We start from the raw sequence: 21,726 nt of genomic DNA on the forward strand, positions 1-21,726 counted from the left end.
TGTGGAAGCTAGGTGTCTATAATATACCCCTATAGAACCCATATGACCATAGAGAGTATAAACTAAAATTCAGATTCGTGTTTACCCAGAAAGTATTGTTTGTAATATTGGAATAAATAAAACACAAGGGAATTAATTTGATTATAAATTCTCTCTTCTTCCATTTAATATCAGTTGATAAGAGCCAACTGGGGATGAAAGAAAAGAAGGAAAAACAAAACAGTTGTGGGCCCATTGTCCCCTACAATTTGGTTGCCAGGCAAAAAAGATCCCTCCAGTGTATCAACCATCAGCCATGAGCAGCAACTACATAAACCCCCTCACCCTCCTCACTCCAAACCCCTCTTCTCATGCATTGTTTTATGCATTTCTCTCTGTAATTCTATCTCTCAGGCATTTCCACAAACAGTAAACCATTTGAAACGTTTCTCTCACACGACAATGGCCAGACCACAACAGCGATATCGAGGCGTCCGTCAGAGGCATTGGGGATCTTGGGTCTCCGAAATTCGACACCCTTTATTGTAAGTTGGTTTATCACTCATGTTCCTACTGATATTTAATAGATGTTTCAACGTGTTTGGACTTAACTGAAGAAACGTTTCATTTGTCTCACACAGGAAGACTAGAATTTGGCTGGGCACATTCGAAACGGCAGAGGACGCAGCCCGAGCCTATGATGAAGCGGCGAGACTCATGTGCGGGCCTAGAGCAAGGACAAACTTTCCTTACAATCCTAATGCGCCTCAATCCTCTGCGTCCAAGCTTCTCTCTGCAACTTTGACAGAAAAACTACATCGTTGCCATTTGGCTTCTCTTCAAATGACAAATTCCATGATGAAGGAACCCCATAAAACTCCCTCGCCGGTGGTCTTGTCCAATAACAGCATTACCGAAGACTCAAAGGAAATGGGTATGTGGTCGTCATCGAAGAGACCAGCTGTGCAACATCCCGAGACTAATTGGGTCGTGAAGAAAGTCCAAATGGAGAGCAGCCAGCAATTCAAACCTCTCGAAGATGATCATATAGAGCAGATGATAGAGGAGTTGCTCGATTATGGGTCTGTTGAGCTTTGCTCTGTTCTTCCATCTTAGGCTGTTGAAACTAGTTGGGTAGTGAAGAAATTCCAATTCGAGAATAGCCAACAATTCAAGCCACTCTACGATGATCAAATAGAGTCTGATAAAGGAGTGGCTTGATTATGGGTCTGTTGGTTTTAGCTCTGTTCTTATATCTTAGCCTCTCTTTTGTAGCTATAAGCATCTCAGTATCTCTCTATCCCTCATTTCAGCTAATGTAACACACGTATTCCTATTTAACCTTTCAGAGTCTCTCTTTAAGTGTTCTTAGATCGTCTATAGGCTTTAGTTTTTAAGTTCCAAGTGACTAATCTGATGGTGATGACACCATTATTATTAGATGTACAGTAAGGAAATTTCAAGGCAATTCTACTATAGTAGTATAAATATTCTGGCCTCTACTGTTCATGAACAAAAGTAACCAAAGTTAAAGTTGCAAATCTAAAGCTAAAGGGAATTTAGAATGTTCAGTTCTTTTCCTAGCTTTTAAATTGGCCCTTTCTGTGTATTTTTGGCTTGCAAAGCTCAAAAAGTCATCTGGGTTCACTGAGGCTGATAAGTGGAGCCATCTATTTAATGATTTTGAGGCCTTGACATTTCGTAGTGGTGGGCTCTCTCTCTCTCTCTCTCTCTGAGCTCTGGTGTGATTGCCAATGCGTTCACATTTGGCGCAAATGTGAATAGTATGAACATATTTGGAGATGATGAAGCTCTCTCTCTCTCTCTCTCTCTCTCTCTCTCTGCAATTTGCACTTGCTCATGAACTGAAACTCTGAAGGTCTGAAACAGTTCTGACTGAGCTTCTAGCAGGTTTAGTCCTTTGAATTGACCCTTAAAAGGAGTGTTAGTGTTACTTTTGACCCATAAAATGGCTCTGTGAAGTACAAACCTCTACAGTGACTCTGGATTGTCTGAATTGATAACTCGTAAAGCACTAAATTTAGTGGTCTCTCAATTACAGACACCATGGATGCCTTACCACACCACATATATTGGATTGCTCACGTCAACACGGTTTAATTACCTGTGATTGCGGGGATACTCTTTGGAAACCAGCTACAGCTACACCCAGATAAGAATTCAGAGGTCTACCAAAAATGTTTACTTGTTAAAAAAAACCTGGACATAGACATACCAACTTTGGTGGGCCATCTCTTTGAATCTGATTGAGCTGAAAAATCTAGCATCAATCACAACTGTCCAATTCGAAAACTGGTATTCTTAAGGCTCTGTTTGGTTTGATGGGAAATAAGAGAAACAGAGTTTGAGGAAAGGCTCTTAAGAAACTTTGTGAAATTGCTTATCAACCTTCTGTTTCACTCTCTTTTTCTATCAAAAACTAAACAAAGCATACTAGTTATTACAACACTAGTCTGCAAAATACAGATTTAAGTTCGTGGGTTTTCATGGTTAAGCAATAAGCACTTTTGTTGATTTAGATTACAGAGAAAGGGTAAATGCCCTTTTTCCCTATGTGTAATTATCATTTTTTATGTTAAACTTTATACCATTTTCTTTCCAAATATAAATGTTTTTGAGTGGTTGAACTTTCTGCTAGCTTTTCTTCATTAGACCAAATCTTGGGTTAGAAAGCTTATTATCTTTTGGGGGTCTCCTTTCACATTGGAGTCCCATCCCTCTCACTCTGCCTTAATGATTGTTGAGCCATTTGGAAATTGATTTTGTCCCCCACAACCATCCAAGAAATAAAGTTGTTAGTCTCATTATTTTCGTGTACTGTTAGTTCAGCAAAGATGATTAAAGGTATCACATGTTAGTGATGAATTTTGTTACTTTTTGTCTGTGCTAGGGTTTCACCTTACCTTACCAATTACCCAGCATCAATGAATATATCTTGTAAGATCATCATGAAAAGGAACAGAGGGGACAGAGACTCAGAGAAGCTCTTTTTACCATAAGCTTGCATGAATTACCAAAAGATCAATCAACATTTACAAATAGATTTCAACAAATTTCTCTTTCAAGCAAAGAATCTTTTGAGTGTAAGAAAATCAATACATCATTCAATATAGAAGTTCCTTATATCAGAGAAAATTGATCTCAGCTTTGGAATGGATGGGAGCTTAGAAGTCTAAAGACTATTTTTAACTTGGCCATGCAAAAACTGAGCCTTTTCATCAACAGTCTCAACAAATGGCCCTAAGCATCCAAGTGGAGCTCACTGATAATATGGAATCATGAGCCCATGCCAGCAGTTAAAAAAACCACTACCATCAAAGCAAATAATGTGGCATGGCCCAGTGAAGAAGTGGGAGACCAGTAACTGAGCAATCTATCTATACACTGAGCCCAAGATCACCCTGCAAAATTATTCCCTTGAATCAAAGCCCAAAGATTAAAAACGAGATAAAAAAGTCTAAGATGAGATCTTCCTTAAAAAAAGTAGTCAAAACCAATCATGGTGCATAGAATCTCATGTAGAAATGCAATTGGAAACAATCATTTGGGCCTAAGCAGAGCATAACCCCCAAATTGTATTCCAATTCTCTGTGATTGGTCCATATCATTGGCTTTAGATACAAAGAATCATTCCTTGAGTCATGCAAGATCCAAAGCTTTGTGGACAATGGTTGGTGGCCTACTCAAAGAAAAGCCAAAACACTTTCTTCAATTAATGATCTTTGAATCACAGAGTGATTTTATGTCTATATGTTATAGAGTCGAGTCCATAGACAAGACGGAAAACCAAATTATCTACTAAAGACTATGCATGTTATGTGTCAACCTTCTTATCTGCCTTCCCCCCATCCCTTCACATGGGCATGCACTAATACAAATCTTCAACCCATGTGCATGCATGCACATGGTTCTAACCACCCCATCTCATCTTTCTTAATTAGGTTAAGAGCCAAACCTCCCCCCCTCCTCTCTCTCTCTCTCTCTCTCTGTGTGGCCATATGAATGGTGTAGTGGACATGGAGTTTTGAGGGCCCACATGTTAAATGTTGATATATTCAAAGAACAAAATCAAATAAATTGGATGAACCCAAGACACATGATGTGATGGAGTTCAATAATGTTTCTTCAACATGCATCAATTGGTTATTATTATGTGATCAAGACCTTTTCTTCCCAAGGCTGTCCCTTTGGGGGCATTCATCAAATGGCAGGTCGGCCCTTTTGACTGTGTTCCCCCTTAAGTCCCTGTCCCCAAAAGAGAATATAATCCTCTTTTTTCTTTTAACTATTTGATTAAGTGTAAAGGACATTCAACACATCATGTTATCACATGTAGTAATGCATGGCAAGAAAACCATCATTTTGATGGTTTGTGTATCATAGAGAGAACAGATCATTGTCACGGTCTATTAGAAGAGTCAAGAAGCTTAGAATCTCTAGAAAAAAAAAATAATAACAAGAGAAGATTAGAACATTTAAAAAACAAAAAAATCATGATATTTAAATGCCTTCTCATATTTTTTATTTTTACCATTTTCTCTTTAATTGCTCAAGTACACAGTATGTGCCCTTACACGAGTTAGGATGTTCTACCAACAAAAGACGTTCCAACCACTTACCAATGTGATCTAACACACGCATCTCAACATAAGACTGGTATCCACTATAAATGTGGGACCTGCCATATATGAGATGTGCAGTGACAGGTTTTGTTGGTAGGTTGTTAGAATGAATTCTGTTGGCACCTGAATCGGACTCGGGAGGATTTTCCTAAATCATGGGGTGGGGGGATGGGCTGTTGAGAGCCCGTCCCGTCTCCACTTAAGCTACCATCACATATCCAAATTCAATACTCATGAGTGGTGTTATGTTAGGGCTGGTGGATTCTCTTATGAACCCTGGTCCTCTTTTTAATCCTAAAAATCAGGATCATCGTTTATATGGGGTTGGTTATCACAGAATTTTTTTTTTTTTTTTCTGTTCAATGCCCTAGAAATCATATATACATATATATATATATTATTATTAAACTTGAGGTAAGAGGATGGTTGATGAATTGGACGAATAGAGGGCAAGATGGCGACCCTAGTACGATTCATAATTGTGACCGACCTTCGATAGAAAGGAACAGCAACTCTTTCCCTAAAATTCCATGCCCCACAAATCCAGAAAAAGAAACCTAACTGGTTCATGTCATCTTGACGTCTATTTATATTAAAGTTTGAGATTTGAATAAGAAAGAAACAGAGATTTCAGGGAGGTGAGGTGGGGTTGAAAGTTGCTTGCTCCTAAGTATATATCCTTTAGTTATAACCAAGTATGTTGAGGGGCCGTTTGTTCAGAAATCAGCTGTTTCTTGAAATCTTACATTAGGAATATCTTCCCGTAAATAAAGACATACAAGTAGAGAGAGATTTTTAATGTTGTGTAACAGGTGTAAACACTATCTTATAAGCACTGAAGCCGATCTCGGTGATTGAATGTGTATAAGAAATCACTTTGTCTTTTAGTGAAAAAGTTGTTAAGTTTGATGTTGAATATTATTCTGCAAATGATAAAGCAATGAGCCATTCAGTTCAGTCAGTCACTCCAGTTATTAGTCTATAGTAATCATACAATCATGGTCCACCGTCCACCATCAATTGTGACCGAGTAAATTGACTACTCAACCTCATCAGCTGTGCAAATCGGCTGAGTTAGGTCAGGTTGAGTTCAACCCTAACCTAAAACCTGAACTTTTCAGATTGGGTTGGGTTGAAGTTGGCAAGGCAGTTTATTTATTTTATTTTTCTGAAACACTCAGATCAGTGGTTTTGGCTTTATTGCACATGTATGGCTCATATATAATGGGCCAAAGTTAAAATGATTTTCGATGGTGTCTAGCGGCTCAATTGGTTATGTCTCTAACCGGTTGTAGTGGAGATTTGGGGTCAAAATCCTGCCATCACCAGGGTTGGGAGGGTATGGATGGATACCATTTATTCAAAAGCTTAAGGGGGTGTTTAACAACGTGCATGGTTTTATTTTTAAAAACAAAAGCAACTGATACATCAGCAATTTGCTAATATGACAGTTGTTTTTATGAGTCTGGATCTAGTGTGCCTCACTCTGACCTCACTGCATGTCTTGGCCACACATCAGAAACATTTTTCATACTTGTATTTATTATTCATGGGTAGATATTCCTAATATAAGGTGGGATGTGGCTGTCAGGTTGGTGTGAGGAGCAGATCACAATTATGTTTTTATTTTCTAAAATAAAACCAACTATGTTGTCAAATACCCCCTAATGCTGTGTTTGGCAACAATTTAAATGGAGTGTAAATCCTAATTCAGGGTAAATTTGCACTCTGGTTCACTTTTGTCTATGTTTGGCAACATTACATTTATGCATTGACAAATGACAAACCAATGCATATTTACATTGACAATATAATGTAAAAGTACATCAATAAAAAAGAAGTAAATTTGCATTCAAGTGGGCTTTTGATAAAAAAAAAACAAAAAGGTAAATTTGCATTCAAGTGGGCTTTATTGGAATTCATGTTTGCATCTATTATAGCTAAGTCTGTTTGGTAAGAAGGTAAATTTGTCCATGCAAAACTAACTCAATTTTACAATTTATATGAACCGTTTTACACTCTACATATTTGCATTCACACTTATTTGTATTGTTTCCAAACACAGCATAAATGTTTGGAGTGTCCCTCATCATTATGGGGGTGTTTTACAACATGGATGTTTTTGTTTTGTTTTTAAAATTTTTAAAGCAATCAAAAAAGCATGTTGATTTTGTTCAAAAAAAAAACAAATCATATTTTTTAAACCATCAAAATGATGGCTTTTAAAACAAATACAAATTTTATGGTACAGATATTGGAAGGTGATATTAAATAACCTAACAAAATCATGCTCTTGATTTAAATCAGAAATTCAAAAACATGTTTTCTGTTTTAGTTTTGAAAAACAAATAAAAGAAAAAAGGAACCAAAAACATATTTTTTGTGTTTGTGTTTTAAAATTCAAAGATGTTTGGTTTCATGGTTGTTTTTCAAAAGACGGTGACAATTAGGCACCATGTATGGGAACGGGATCTGCTCCTCACATGCATATCCACCATGCATTGGGAACATCCACCATTTCTCAGAAGTCAAAAAAGAGGTGTCATCGCCACTAGGTATCCATAGGCCATCGCCACCAGTAATCACCTCCATCGTCACTTGTCATCACCCCATTCGCCACTGGTTATCACGATTGTCGCCTATTTTCATTTGAAGCCATGTTTTATTCCAATTTTTTCCTTCGTTTAAACCATGTTTAGTTTGAAGGAAAAGGTAGGGAAAGGAAGGAAATGGTAGGGAAACATATATAAAGTTTGTAAATATTTTTTTACCTTTCCTTTCCTTCCCCAGCTTTTTCCTTCAAACCAAACGTAGCTTGCTTTAGGGCTCCGATTGTTGCCGGTTACTAGTTCGATCTTCTTGAAAAAAAATAGCTTGTCCAGACATCATGATCTGAGACGGAAAAGAGAAAAAGATAGCCACCGGTTTCGATGTGTGATGTATTTTTCATTTTTTATTCTCAATAAGTTTTTCTCCTCATGGCAATCATTTTGAAGCATTGGATAAGCATCTAATGGCACTTGTACAATGCTTCATTCCTATGATATCATGCTGTTAGGTGGAAAAACGATCATACAAAAACAAAAACAGTAATCAAAAAGCAAATGGTTAAATACTTAAATACCCCTATAGTTTATTATACGGATAAAAACTTACGGTACTGTTGGCATGTGATATCACATGATTTAATCCTTTTGCAATTGATTTTATCATTCATTATTCTTTAAATTTTCAAAACCTTAGATGAAATTAAGATTAGAAATCCCGGTGACACACAGAGCAAGATACCATTTCATTAATTCATTTTAACTTATTTACCTCTATGTAGCGTTGTCCTAGATGTTCTAGCATCATTTGTATTTGCATTGAAGAATCAGCATCCCATTTGTAAAATAGTAAGCCCGAGTTATGACTGGACGCTAATTAGACAAATGTGCTTCCTGTCTTTGGGTTGTCAGTTGTGTTAGAAAGAGTGTTCATGAATCAGAGACGCTACAGCTTTTCACTCTGGAAATGGCCACGTCGCCCATATACGGCTGATAATTGAAAGTTTGAAACTGTATGTGGTTCTGTGATTTGAGGGCAATGATACATAAACATGAAAGGACAAGTTGTTCTTTGGAGATAAAGAATTGATGGGCTTCATTTTCCCCGCAGCATTTCAAATTGGTGGGTGGTTCCTATCAACAATTTGCAGTGTTCTGGCAAGAAATAAACTGATGAATTGGACTAGTTGGCACTAAGAATTAGGGTTGGGTTCTTAAGGCTCAGTTTGGAAAGAGTACAAATACAAATATATACAGTACAGTTACATACAAAATGCAAGGTTTTGCACTCTACATATTTGTATTTATACTTCTTCCAAACTGAGCTTAAATTTCTTCCACTGGGTTTATTTTTATCAGGTTTTATTTTGAAAATTCAAGAAATAAGAGGGTAAATTTGACATTTTATTTTTTTAATGGCAATGTCCATTATCATAAAACCTATAGCATACCTTAGATAATTTTTAAGCAATAGAGTAAGCGCTTTTGTCCACTTTATAACAATGCATAGGGTAAGCCTAAGTATTTTACCCTATATGCAAAAAACATTGCTACCAATGCAAAGCTGGTAGCAACCTAAAAACCCAATAAAATGGATAAACGTTTGGCATGGCATGGGTGTTTTCTCAGAAAACCCCATCCAAGAAACGCCCACAGAAACAAACACCATCCAATTTATTTTCAAACCAGATTTTATGATTTATTTTACAAGAAAATTCAGGAAAAAGGCTGAGCAGGAATACATAAATAGATCGATGGTTAGGTGGTACATATAAACTGTATTGTACAGGTTCCTTCCTCTCTAGTATTAATATCTTCGTAGAGGCTAGGGGGGCATTTGATTTTACAGCTGAAGTGGCTAAATTGAAATACTTATTACTAAACCTTGGAGTAAGTTCCCTACCCTTCCTTTTTCCTGCCTTTTCTTTTAAACCAAACACAATCTTAATGAATAAAACAATCAAGAATATAGTAATATACAAAACGAGCCACCGGTGACCCAAACTAATGGGTCCAGGTTGGTCCAGTTTCAGATTGGACTGGGTTCAGCTTGGCCCAGTTTCTTCACTTCATTTTGCTGAAATATTCTTATTTCTTTGAATAAAAATTAGTGGATTCGGGTTCACTAAACATTATCATTTCTACAAGGACAAAGCTACTTAATTGCACCACACTACAAAACTTTTGCTTTGGGTCGGGTTAGCAGTTAGCCAAAGCCTTAACCCTAACCCAATCTGATGTTGAATTGTGATCATATTTTTAACCCTAGCCCGAACCGTAACTTCAACCTGACCAAATCCAACACAATTCTTTTATGGTAAGTTTAGCATATGTTTGGCATCGTTGCCGTTGTTCCAGAAACCGGCACCACATCAATGCCATGTCAGAAAAAACGATGCTCCAAGAAACAGACATTTGTTTAGAACTGTTTTTCTATAAAAAACAGTATTCCAAGCCACACCTTAAAAATCGGGAATGCATGGCAGTGATGTGACACTGAATAATGGGTACCAGTGCTGAAAACGTCTCCTGGAACATTAATACCAAACAGAAAAAATTGTTGTTGCTCCAGAAAACGTCCTACCTTACAGTAACCATCAACAGAAAACGATGCTTCTGTATCTGCAACATCAATGCCAAGCATATACTTATTAAACTTCTCCTGTGCTTTCTTTTTTTTTTTTTTTGGTAATAACTTCCCCTGTGTTTTCTGTAAATGCTTTAACCTCCCCTCAATTTTTTTGACCTTCCAAAATACGTCCCATGACATTTCAAGAAAAAATATACAAGTACACCCCTTCCATTAACTTGACGTTACGAGCCAAACAAAAATGATAGTGTCATGCTTTCAAACATTTGAAAATTCCTAATTTTCCCATGAATGAAAATATTGAAATGTTTATTAACTGAAATACCAAAAAGAACTGTTTTGCATATCCTCCTTTTGATTGAGAGCAATAGTTACTACTAGTTGATTAACAGGGTGAGTTGCATGCTTGCATTTAGGATCAACACCAGGACATAATGGAATGAACAAGAAGGTGAAGTTTCATGGAGAATTTAATTATTTCCATCATAATCCAAACCATCCCAAAATAAAGAACAGATCAATGAAAGCTCTGATCTGAAAAAGAGGTACAAAAAAATTGATAACTTGGTCTTAGTTAAAGCGAAAATAACATCAAAGTACTTGTTGCAATGTAGCATTACGTTCTCTGGAATCAGGAAACAGGATTCCATGAAACAAGAGTGTATAGCCCCAAATTGATCCTTGACATGGATGGGTCCCAAAAAATTATTGGAGAAGAGCGAACCTAATCTACATAAATCAGCACATTACAACAAATATCCTTGATGCTAAAATCTCAAAAGGAAGATTACCTATCTTAGGACAACCTAACTTTTATGAAGCCTTTGTTGATTCTTTAGGAAGGATACTGTCAGGAAGGATAAGCTGTGGAGGGACTTCACGGACAACACCAAGCATTGAATCATACTCCTCATCTCGGCGAGCAAATTTCTTACGAAGCACTTTTTCCAACTCAATCTCGTCAAAGGTCTTTGCATTCTCAGCTGCATGGGCCTGGGCTAAATTGGAATAATTGATAGCTGACTGAGAAATAAATGCTATCTCTTCTTCCGTAAGCTTCCTCAGAAACTTTGCTGGATTACCTCCCCATATCTATGAGTTACAAATAAGACATACGTAAGGGTTTATGTACAAGTAAACAAACATCCAATTACTCTTTTTTCATCCAGTACAAGGAAAACATCCAACAATTTGTTAATGAAATCCAAACAGGGTTCTTTTTTTTTTTTTTGATCGATAACAGAAATCTTTATTAATGAATAATACTTGTGAAAATTAATTACAGAAAAAGGGGAGGTAAACTATCTTAACTCCCCAACATCAAAATGGCAACAAAATACTAAAAATGTGACCAAAACAAAGAATCCTTAGCCACCCCTTGCTTAGCTAACCCATCAGCCATTGAGTTAGTACTTCTCTTCACCCAGCTGTATTGCACCTCTAAGTCCTTACACAGCCAAAGAGTCCCCCTCAATCACTAAGCATTTAATGCTTAATTCTCTTGTTCTTTGGATTCCTTCAAGAACTGCTAGAATTTCGGCTCTAAGAGAGTCACCCTCTCCAATTGGCCCAGAGAACATGGCAGTAATATACCCCTCCTCATTCCTGAAAACACCCCCTATCCCAGAGGGCCCTGGATTCCTTAAACTACATCCATCAAAATTCAGTTTTATGAATCCAGCGGGAGGGGGGGGTCCAAGTGGGACTACAGTTCCTTTTATACATAACAGTAGTAGCAACCTCTTTCCACTTTCTCATCATGTCTGCCATAGAGAATTCAGAGAATATCTCCATTGATTTCAGCCAATGAGCAACCCTTGAAAGTATCAAATCTGTTAGGTTTTCTATGGTTCTTTCCTTATCCGAAAAAATTCGTGAATTTCTTTCTTCCCATATTGACCAGCACACTGCAGCCCTGATGCTTCTCCACATAATCTTCCCCTTTCTCTTAGGCCAACTAAAGAAAGAAGGAGAGAATAAGCATTGCACACTCCCGGGGAGATTCCAAGTATACCAAAGAGGGAAAACGCCCACTCCCAAACAGTCTTAGTAACTGGACAAGTAACCATAATATGATAACCCATTTCCCCATCAGCTTTGCAAAGAATAAACCTATTGGGAAGTAAACAGCAGTTGGGCCTCTTTCTTTGAAGCAAGTCATTTGTGTTAACTCTTTCCAGGACAATTTCCCAACAAAAACTACCAACCCGAGGAGGAATGGGTTTGCTCCAAATCTCTTTAACCGGGAATGACAGCCCAAGCGGTGTAGTAGGTTGGGCTAATGTCTCAAAAATCGAAGCACAAGAGAAAGAGCAGGATGAAGAAGGGGTCCAGATTCTGGTGTCTCCCTTACTAGGGTTCAAGAAAACATTTTCAATGATGGTTAGCAAAGATGACATACACCCCAAATCTGTATCCCTTATTGCCCTTCTCAACCCCAGATTCCACCCAAACCCAGAAGAAGAATCAGAAGGAACCAAGAAGAGGAAATAGGTTCATTTTTCAAATCTGACAAAGCAAACAATGATGGAAATTGGTCTTTCAGGGGTAGGTCCCCAACCCAAATTTGCTCCCAGAATTTTATTTGATTACTGGAGTTCAGATCGTACCTGATCCAAGGGGAGAAAACTGGAAGCAGATCATGAATGGCTTTCCACGAGGATGCGGCAGTAGTCCTTGCTAAAATTCCAGGATCATCCCAGTCATTCTCATCCAGCCCATGTATGCTAGCCACAATCAAACAGGGTTCATTTTTGCGAAAGACAAACAAGTTTGCTCAGTGTGAAAGATAGGAAGTGCCACCCTTTTAGGATCGAGTTGTACAAACTAGATGGATTTCCTTCAAGAAGAGCTCTTGTGATTGGAAGATTTCAAGTCTTGTTTTGTTTTATATTCTAGTACTAGTACACAAAAAAAATAATGATAAGCAGTCTACTATTTAGAGTGGGAAGAAGTTCAATTTCACCTTTCAATACATCCAAAAATTATGTCTAATATTATGCCTACCAGTGCGCCTCATGTGTACTCTGCCCCTAACTATGCAGTGGCAGTAACTACAACTTCAATCTTTATATTCTTCTACAGAGAAAATATTACAAGCAGTATATAGATGAAGTTTTCCTTGGGGGAGCAATTATCCCCTCATCCTGTGACTGCTAATTGCCTGTGAGAAGTACAGCTTCACCTTAAAATATCTTTTCTGATCCATAACAACCTGATTTCTATTGATTTAAGATTACAAAACAAGTGCAGTTATACAACTATGCCTAGCACCTCTCTTCCGTAGGCTAGCTATCCACCCTCCCATACTTGATATTCTGATTTACAACCTGTCTCTTCGCAAGACCCTCAATACAACTAGTCATTATTAATAGAGTTGCAACTTGGGCAGGCTCAGGTAGAGAATTTGCTAAAATTTGAATGGGCTTGACCTAAGGACCTGGGCCCAATGCTGTGTAAATTCTTCAAGTTGGGTACCAATTACCAAACTTGCAACCCTACCTATCAACCCCTTGTCTAGCCAATGCATAGGCTAGGCTATTTGCTGATTTTATAATCCAGTTGAATATCGGTTTTATCTCCCTAGTCAAGTGTTTCACCTCTCTGATGATGTGTCTTTACTTCAAGGAGACCTCCTTCTTGTTTTAATCCATCCCACCGCCACCTCCGAGTCTCCCAGACCCTGTAAAGCTGCTATCAGAGCCCTTGTTGATTCACCATGTCCCATGAGCCTGCAATAAGTAGCTTGGACATAGCCAAGACAATCTCTAAATACACTACCAATTCCTGAGTTCCCAGAATTTCCTAAGTTGCATTCATCAAAATTTAATTTGATAAAACCATTTTTCAAGTGTAGACCATTCTGATCTCACAAGGTTCCAAGACAAAGAGGAGTTTGCAGCAATATTCTAGCCTCTAATTATGCCTCAGTAGAGAAAGATGCAAAAGCCACCATAGTCCCAGTTTTCCACTTTCAAGCTTCAACCATTCCTCTTAATCAAACTTAGACAGATAGTTGATTTGGAAATTGGAATCCATAAATATTCTTCTTAATAAACCTCCAAAACTGTTCATTTGAAATTCAACATGTGAGAACAATTTCAAACAACAAAACTTCAAGCTAGAAAATCAGTTTCAAGCATCGACCAGAAGAGTTGAAAAATAACTGCCAGCCTTGCCGAGGCAGTTTTTAAATACATTACAAGAATAACTCAAATACTTGGTAGCACAAATTTGTTCTAACGTATAGAAGTTCAATATAGAAATTTAGTTTCATAGAACTAAAGAAAATCTGCAAAGGCATAAAATAATCATATTGTCAATCAGCAGAAGTAGAAGCATCAGGATGTCCTTGACAAGAAAAAGTGTTCATGAACAAACCTCTCCACATGGAATCCTGGTATTCTGCCTCACAAGGGCTCCAGCAGCGACCATAGCATGTTTTTCAACTACCACACCATCAAGCAGAGTTGCTCCCATACCAACAAATGCCTCATCCTCAACAGTACAGCCATGAAGGACAGCACTGTGACCTGCCCGGTACAGATTTTATATCATAATATTCATAATGCAAAAAATTGTGATAAAATTGATAGAAGAAAAAATTTACATGCTGACATATCATTTAAAAATTGATAGAATGCCACCTACCTACAGTAACATTGTCTCCAATAATAGTTGGTAAGACTTTCCCACTTAGATTAGATTTTGCAACATGCACAAGGGAGTTGTCTTGTATATTAGTTCCTGACCCGACACTGATGCTGTTCACATCTCCTATGCAAGGAAATAATTTTATGACAAAGATTAGCAACAAAATGAATATACAGATTTATGTATGTAAACATGAACATGTATGTATACTTGTGTATTTGTGTGTGTGTGTGTATAACTTGAATTGCATAATGATTTCTCTATCCTTCTTACCATAAAGCCTTTGATCATCCTATTTCTAACTGCTTTTTATTAATACCAAGCAGGATTAAGACAAGGAGACTCACTTATAAACCTTTCTATTCATCCTTATCAGAGATGGTCACTAAATCATCTCACCCATTACTCTATATTGTTCAACTTTTGATCTATAACCTAGCTCTTCTGTGGCCTGTGGGGTGCTAATTCTGCTAGGATTACTGAAATAGCGTAAAAAATTTATGTCAGGTTTGATCATTGAGTTATGAGAAAATACTTAGTAATGAATACAAGGTAATATAACATTAGGTAAAAATGCATCTCTAATAAAATACAAAAGTTTTATTTACATGTTCATCCTCTATGTCAGACAAGCTTTAGTGATGTAAAGCCTTCTAACATGTATTATATGATTTTCTGAAAAGTTACATGTACTATAAGGTTCCAAAGTTGGGAGCTTGCAATGCTTCACTTATTATAATCCACCATTAGAGAAAATGTTAAAAAAAAAAAAAGGAATTAAAAGAGAGTAATGTACATGGAACGAAATGTTTGTTTATTATGTAACTTACCTCTCAAAACACAGCCATACCAAATTGAGGACCCTCGCCCCACCTGAACATCCCCAATGATGGATGCACTTGGAGCCACAAATGTGTCTTTATCAACAACAGGAGCTTTATCAAAAATGTTCATAAGCGTTCGATGTCTAGACACTATAATAACATGAAGATTGGTAATTGTTAGGTATACTCAAACGGAGTTCCATAACAAACATGTAACCTAAATTAGGCAACTATCGTACTATTGAAGAACATATGCATGACATTATCATTTACATCTGAACGGATTGGCGAAACAGGATTCATGTAGCCAACCCATATAGTTGGGATAAGGCATGGACGATGATGGTGATGATGATTGTTTACATGTAGAACAGAACTGAATGTATATGGTATTAAATAATGATAGTCAACCACAGACAGAAAATATATCTACGCTGTAAGCCTGTAACATAAAAGTAGCATATCTGTGTGTATTTTAATGTATATATTTTAAATAAGAAACAATTCAAGACATAGGACACATTTTAATGGGGAAAAAATAAGTATATTTTAGAGAAATGAAAATATGGATTGGATCTCAAGGTGCAATCAAACTAGGGAAAATTGCAAAGTGACTTCAGCCAATATAAACAAGTAATGCCATTTCAGTTGTTCAGGTGATGACTTTGCCCATTCACAGGAATCTTGAAGAGAACCACCAAAAAAGAAGTCACCAGAGTGAGGCAGAAAAGGTCAAAAAGAAAAATACACGCCACCATCACATAGGAAATATGGGAGGAAAGGAATCAAAAAGTACTAGAAAACATAGTTGTCAAGGCGACTAGGCACTTTACAAGGAGCGCCTCACCCAAACACCAAGAAAAAATGTATTAGGTGCATGCTGTGGGGACTGAAACACATATATAGTATACAATATTTTATTAAATAAAAATAAATATATAATATATAATATTTTATTGGTTGGTTTTAGTTTTTATATGAAGCTGTGGGGACTGAAACTCATGTTTTTGTTATGAGGAAAGTAAAAACAAAATAATCTCAAGGGTTTCATTCACTTTGACAAAAGAATCGAATGAGGAAGAATAGAGAATAGCCCTCAATCGTTCCGACACAATCCTCTAAGTCAAGGTGGGTTAATCAGTTTACTCCTTCGTTTTGTTCTCTTTTTCCACTGGTTTAAAACAGTGGTTACGCCCTATTGTTCTCCTCTTCCTTGTTGGACTAAAACCATTCTTCTTTCCTGGTTTGAATCATATCATTGGACTAAAACAGGGGCTCCGTCCCCTTCTTTTGTTCTGCAATTTCATGTGTGTTTTCAGCTCCTTTTCCCTCATTATTGGTGTCTGAAATTCTTCATAGTCTTCTTTTATTTTAGTATTTTTTTCACCAGCTATTCTGGGTCTAGAACAGGGGCTCCACCCCCTTCTTTTGTTCTTAGCTTCTTGCATTTTTCAGCCCTTTTTTGTTCTCATCATTGGTGTCTGAAACAGGGGCAGAGCCCCTTATATTCTTCTTCGTATTGTTTTCTTTTATTTTAATATTTTTTCACCTTCTTTTTCTGGGTCTAGAACAGGGGCTCCGCCCCTTACTTTTCTTCTTCATTTTCTTCTTTTACTTTAGTAATTGTTCTCATTAAGCAACACTGCATGAAATACAAGCACAAAAGTAAGTGCAGAATACATAAAACTAAAAAAACTAGTACAGAAGGGGTAGAAATCCATCAGCTTCTTATTTTTAAATTCCATCGCCTAGGTGAGGGCTAGGCGCCTGGGCGCCCCATGGTCGCCTAGCCTCGCCTTGGCACCTTGAAAACTATGCTAGAAAATAAACCCCCTCTTTTCAAGGCCTTGTGAGGTAGAGTCCTCTGCGTGGCAGGATTTTGCACTCCAGCAAGTCACTTCATGTAACAGCAGATGCAGAAATTTCCTTGCATATCTCCAATCATCACTGCTCCCACCAACACATTCATGAAGAGGTTAATCCAAGAGCAGCCTTTTTCCCAAGATATCAGATTTCATTTTGACAGAATATGAGAATATCACATGGAACCCTCTGGGCCTCCAGAACTGATGAATATATCTCAAACAGGAAAGGGCAGGTGGTATGGGTTATAGATGCTCCATGGGTGAAGTCAATGCCACTGAAGCATAAGTGACTGCTATCCTTGTAGGCCGAATAGGTACCACGTCTCTGAGTCTACCCTCAATTATAGGGGAAGGAGATCCAAGATCCTTCAAATGCCATCTGATGGATAAAGGGTTTGGAAGGGGGCCTTGGTGGCTATAGTATAAAACCTCCCTACTCCAAAGTTAAATGGAAGGACCAGAAACAAAATATTTTCTGCAATATCAAACCACTTGCAGGGCTGACCAATACATTTCAGCTAAGTACAATATTTGCACTGGTAAACCCATTCCCCAATACCAAGAAGCTCTAACAACCCCATTTGTTAATCTTGGGATCTACCTGAACTAGATGACCATATTGGATGCCAATAATCTCGCCTCTCTTATGTGATATCGTATTTCCAAAGGAGCTTATAATGTAGAGCCCACCCAGCATAATGAGAACTAATGAATCTGCATTGACCTCTGTGCCTTCCATGCCTAGGGAGTAACTATCCTTAAACCATGCAATAAAGATAGAATTTTTGTCCTTATTGTTGTTGCTTCTCCAATGGAACCAGAATATGCTGCTATCACCTCTACAATCATGACATTTGGAGTAATGCCCCCAAGCATCAAAATAGCAAATAAAAGATAACTTCATATCCGAGATACACAAACTGGATAATGAGACACCATGACCAAGGAATGTGAGGTGATATGCTGCAAAGTTCCCCAATACCAAGAAATGCTGAGATTGTGTCTTGTACAAACTTCCTAGCATTCTTCAATGAGGTTAATGATGTTGCATTTCATCCAACCAGGAAGACAATTGATGATAATACTTGAGTCTCCTTTAGTGATGATTTTACACTGAGGAAATCCAGCAGCTGCAACATGGACCTTGAGGACAGCCCATGCTTCGGCCAGTGTTTTAAAAGTGCAAGGGCACAAAAAAGGCGCAAGGGCCAAATTTCGCCTAAGGCAAGAGGCACAAGGCGAGGTGCGTGCCTTTTTGAAGCAAGGCGCAAAAATACAAAAAAAAATGTTAGAAAATTCAAAAAAAAAGCCAAAAAAATCAAAAATAAATAAAAAAAAATAGTATACATAATATTAATAAGAAATATAAACTTAAATTTTAAAATTAATGGTTTAAAAAACCTATTTTCTAAAATTAAAATACATAAACATAACATGTAAAGCATATTCAAATGAAAATTTAAAAATAAAATCAAACATATAAAACATTTTCAAGCATGTAAAGCCCACAATCTCTTTTTTCCTCAATTGCATTACTTCAAGTAGCTAATGTGATGTAAAACATATTCGCTCACTCACCAAAGCTCCAAGAACCCCCTATTTGCTAATGTTGTTCATTCATTCATCTTAATAAAACATCTTCTTAAAAGGCAATTAAAATTATAAAATCATTATTTTTTGTGTGAGAATTAAGAATTTAAGGCCCAAACATGGACTTGTTTGGGCTTGCCTCAAGGGGCGTGGTCGGGGGTCCGGGGATAAAGCTCCTGCCCAGCCGCTAGGTTCGAAAAAGTATAAAAACATACAATTTTCAAAAGGCACAGGCCTAGGCCAAGGTGCAAGGCGCATCAAGTGCACGCCTAGGCACACCAGGCATGAGCCTTTTGAAAGTGTTGTGCCTAGGACCTGGGCCATGTACCTACCCTAAAATGTGCCTCGCCTATGCGCCTCAAGCACGCCTTTTAAATCACTAGCTTCGGCTTTGTTAGGCGTGCAAACTCCAACATCTCGACAACTAATCCAAACCGTTTTCCCCAATTCATCTCTCATAATGACCCCAATCGCACACTTACCATCTTGGCTTTTAGATGCATCAACGTTAACTTTGAAACAATCTCGGTCCAGCAGTTTCCATCGAACTAAGATGTCTTGATTCTCCTTCCATGGGGGAGTGAGGTTTTTTAATTCCAATTCAACATTCATTTTTATCCTCTCCAAGAGGAGATGATTGGGCGACTGGGCGTGTATTTATTTTGGAAGAGTTTAACATTTCTCTTCTTCCATATGTTCCATAAGGCCATGCATCTGATTTCAGGATTCCACAGATTATTTACCTTAGATTTAATTACTTTATCCCACCAATCCTTTATGGACTCACCCATACTAGGTTTTATATCATTGATATTTAATCCCTTCCAGATTTGTTTCACCTCCTCACAGTGTAACAACATATGATTAATATCCTCCTCTCCACAGTGTGGGCAGCATGAATCATCACCCAAACCCCAGCTTCTAAGTCTCGCTTTCGTGAGTACCTTGCCTTTTATTACTAGGTACATGAAAAACTGGATCTTTGGAGAACACCTAGGATCCTATACTTTCCTTAGGTTTAACTCCATAACTCCAACATTTGAGTTCTTCTCAATCATTTTGTATGCTGATTTAATTGAGAACTGGCCTTTACCATCTGGTTTCCATATCGTGGTATCACTTTTGTCAACTGACGGAATTGGAATAGACCTTATCCTGTCCCATATTTCTGAAGAAACTTTTTGAAGACTTTTCTCTTTATCCCACGCTCTTGAGATTGTTATGAACTCGCTAACCATTAGATTATCCTCTAGATGGCTGCTGTCTGTAATTGTTTTTAAGGAGGATTCTCCTACCCATATGTCATTCCAGAAAAGAATATTCCTACCATTCCCTACTAATCAACCTACCCCTTTTTCCAGAATCTCTCTATGTTCAAGGATCCCCCTCCACGCCCAAGAGATTTTTTGGCTTTAACATCCCAAAGGTTCAGGTTTCCAAGATATTTATTCTTAACCACCTGGACCCAGAGGTTATTTGGTTGGGTCAATATTTTCCATCCCAGCTTCACTAAACTTACTCCATTAACCCACTTAAGGTTTTTTAGGCCCCAACCACCTTCATTTTTAGGTTTACAGATTGTATCCCATTTAACCAGATTTATTGATTTTTTATCTTTTTTCCTCCATAAAAAATACCATCATTTCTTTCCCACTTCCTCTACTGTTGATCTTGGGAATTTGAATATTTTCATAATGTATTGAGGCATCATGTTTATAGATGCCTTAATTAGAGTGACTCTTCTTGCTAAAGAAAGAGTGCTTCTCTTCCATCCGGCAAGTTTATTATCAACATTTTCCTCTATCTTTTTAAAAGTTTTCTGTGTCATTCTACCCTCAATAATTGGGGCCCCCAAATATTTCTCCTCTTATAGCCAATGTCCCATATTTCCCTAGAGAATAACCATCAAAAGTATGCTTCACCTGATCATGAGGTGGGGGAGCTGATTCCCTTTGTGACATACGACATGTGCCTTGGGTGGACAAAAGATGCTACTGCATACCACCTTCTTATTGATAAAACCTCTTTTACTGCTACCATTCAGGGAATCCACAATCGTGCAAGAAAAAATACTCAAAACGGCATCCTTAGAAGCAAGTATGCATCCAAATGAAGTATATGGTTCTCATTTGAAATTAAGAAGTGTTTAACGATACATTTACCCTAGCCTATCTATACATAATATTATGAATTAAATTGTATTTTATACTTTCTGAGAAAGAAATTAAGAAAAAAGTTCCAATCAAAAAAAAAGTAAACACTTTTTAACTAGAGGAATCAACAGGCAGGACCCAGCCGCATGTACCACACTCTTCAGACACCAAATGATCAAATATTTCTTTTCCTTTCATAAAATATAACCAATCTAAGCTAGATATTTAACTGAATGTTTTTAAATCATAGGCCTAAATCAAACTCCTAAACAACAGGAATCTACACTGATCAGAATTGGATAACTTGAAATGCAAACCTAATTTCCTTCCATAACATCAGAGAACATTCCAGAACCCCAACCCCTATTTGATTAAGATGGAAAAAACAATTCAACAAACGAAATAGTTGGAAACTTAAAGAATTACCATTACAAAATGTTAGATTTTTGCAATCGGAAATCTGTGGAGTGGAAAGGATGAGTACATAAATACGGATTTAAAGGATTAGTAAGTTAGCAAAATGAGATCTATGGCTCGCCAGAAGATGGTCTTACGTTGTTCCTGGAAGTAATAGTTGCCTTGCAGGCGGCAGCCGAGACGATCAAGGGCTTGACCAGTCTCTCGAATCCAGAATCCAACAGTGTAGATCGCCTTTCCTAATGTACCCATCCTCTTCTAGTCAGAAGATTTCCTCGCTTCTCGTTTCCTGATTGTGGGAAATGAGACGAGATGGGTTTCTTTCAGCTGTGAGAGTAGAGCATACAGGGGAGAACGGGGAGAAAAGGGAGAGTGGTAAGTGATAACTGGCGAGCAACAGGAAAGAATTAGAGAGAGGGCAGAAGTAGGGGTCCAACATGCGCGGGTCCAACCTCAGCTTTACACG

The 21,726-nt window shown here is 37.6% G+C and overlaps 2 protein-coding genes across 2 annotated transcripts; one reads left to right on the forward strand and one right to left on the reverse strand.

Moving 5' to 3' along the window:
- Window positions 1–315: 315 nt before the first annotated feature.
- LOC104603363 (ethylene-responsive transcription factor ERF003-like) lies at window positions 316–1,469 on the forward strand. Its single transcript, XM_010267377.3, has 2 exons — window positions 316–524; window positions 621–1,469. Exons 1-2 carry the CDS (start codon window positions 442–444, stop codon window positions 1,093–1,095), a joined length of 558 nt encoding a protein of 185 aa, XP_010265679.1. The 5' UTR covers window positions 316–441; the 3' UTR covers window positions 1,096–1,469.
- Window positions 1,470–10,198: 8,729 nt separating this feature from the next.
- LOC104603362 (gamma carbonic anhydrase 1, mitochondrial) lies at window positions 10,199–21,659 on the reverse strand. Its single transcript, XM_010267376.2, has 5 exons — window positions 21,398–21,659; window positions 15,242–15,385; window positions 14,409–14,534; window positions 14,139–14,290; window positions 10,199–10,850 (listed from the first exon to the last, which is right to left on the reverse strand). Exons 1-5 carry the CDS (start codon window positions 21,510–21,512, stop codon window positions 10,572–10,574), a joined length of 816 nt encoding a protein of 271 aa, XP_010265678.1. The 5' UTR covers window positions 21,513–21,659; the 3' UTR covers window positions 10,199–10,571.
- Between the last annotated feature and the right edge of the window lie 67 nt (window positions 21,660–21,726).

This window comes from Nelumbo nucifera, chromosome 2 (genome assembly GCF_055504915.1).
Source record: "Nelumbo nucifera cultivar China Antique chromosome 2, China Antique-T2T, whole genome shotgun sequence".
NCBI classification, from domain to species: domain Eukaryota; kingdom Viridiplantae; phylum Streptophyta; class Magnoliopsida; order Proteales; family Nelumbonaceae; genus Nelumbo; species Nelumbo nucifera.

What these genes read in the sequence shown, in the direction of transcription:
- LOC104603363 (XM_010267377.3), top strand. Translation starts at nt 442, where the DNA reads ATGGCCAGACCACAACAGCGATATCGAGGCGTCCGTCAGAGGCATTGG. An exon ending in GAAATTCGACACCCTTTATT is followed by an intron (nt 525 to 620) that starts GTAAGTTGGTTT and finishes TGTCTCACACAG; the next exon opens with GAAGACTAGAATTTGGCTGG.
- LOC104603362 (XM_010267376.2), bottom strand. Translation starts at nt 21,512, where the DNA reads ATGGGTACATTAGGAAAGGCGATCTACACTGTTGGATTCTGGATTCGA. An exon ending in TGGAGACAATGTTACTGTAG is followed by an intron (nt 14,291 to 14,408) that starts GTAGGTGGCATT and finishes TGTACCGGGCAG; the next exon opens with GTCACAGTGCTGTCCTTCAT. An exon ending in CCAGGATTCCATGTGGAGAG is followed by an intron (nt 10,851 to 14,138) that starts GTTTGTTCATGA and finishes TGTAACTCATAG; the next exon opens with ATATGGGGAGGTAATCCAGC.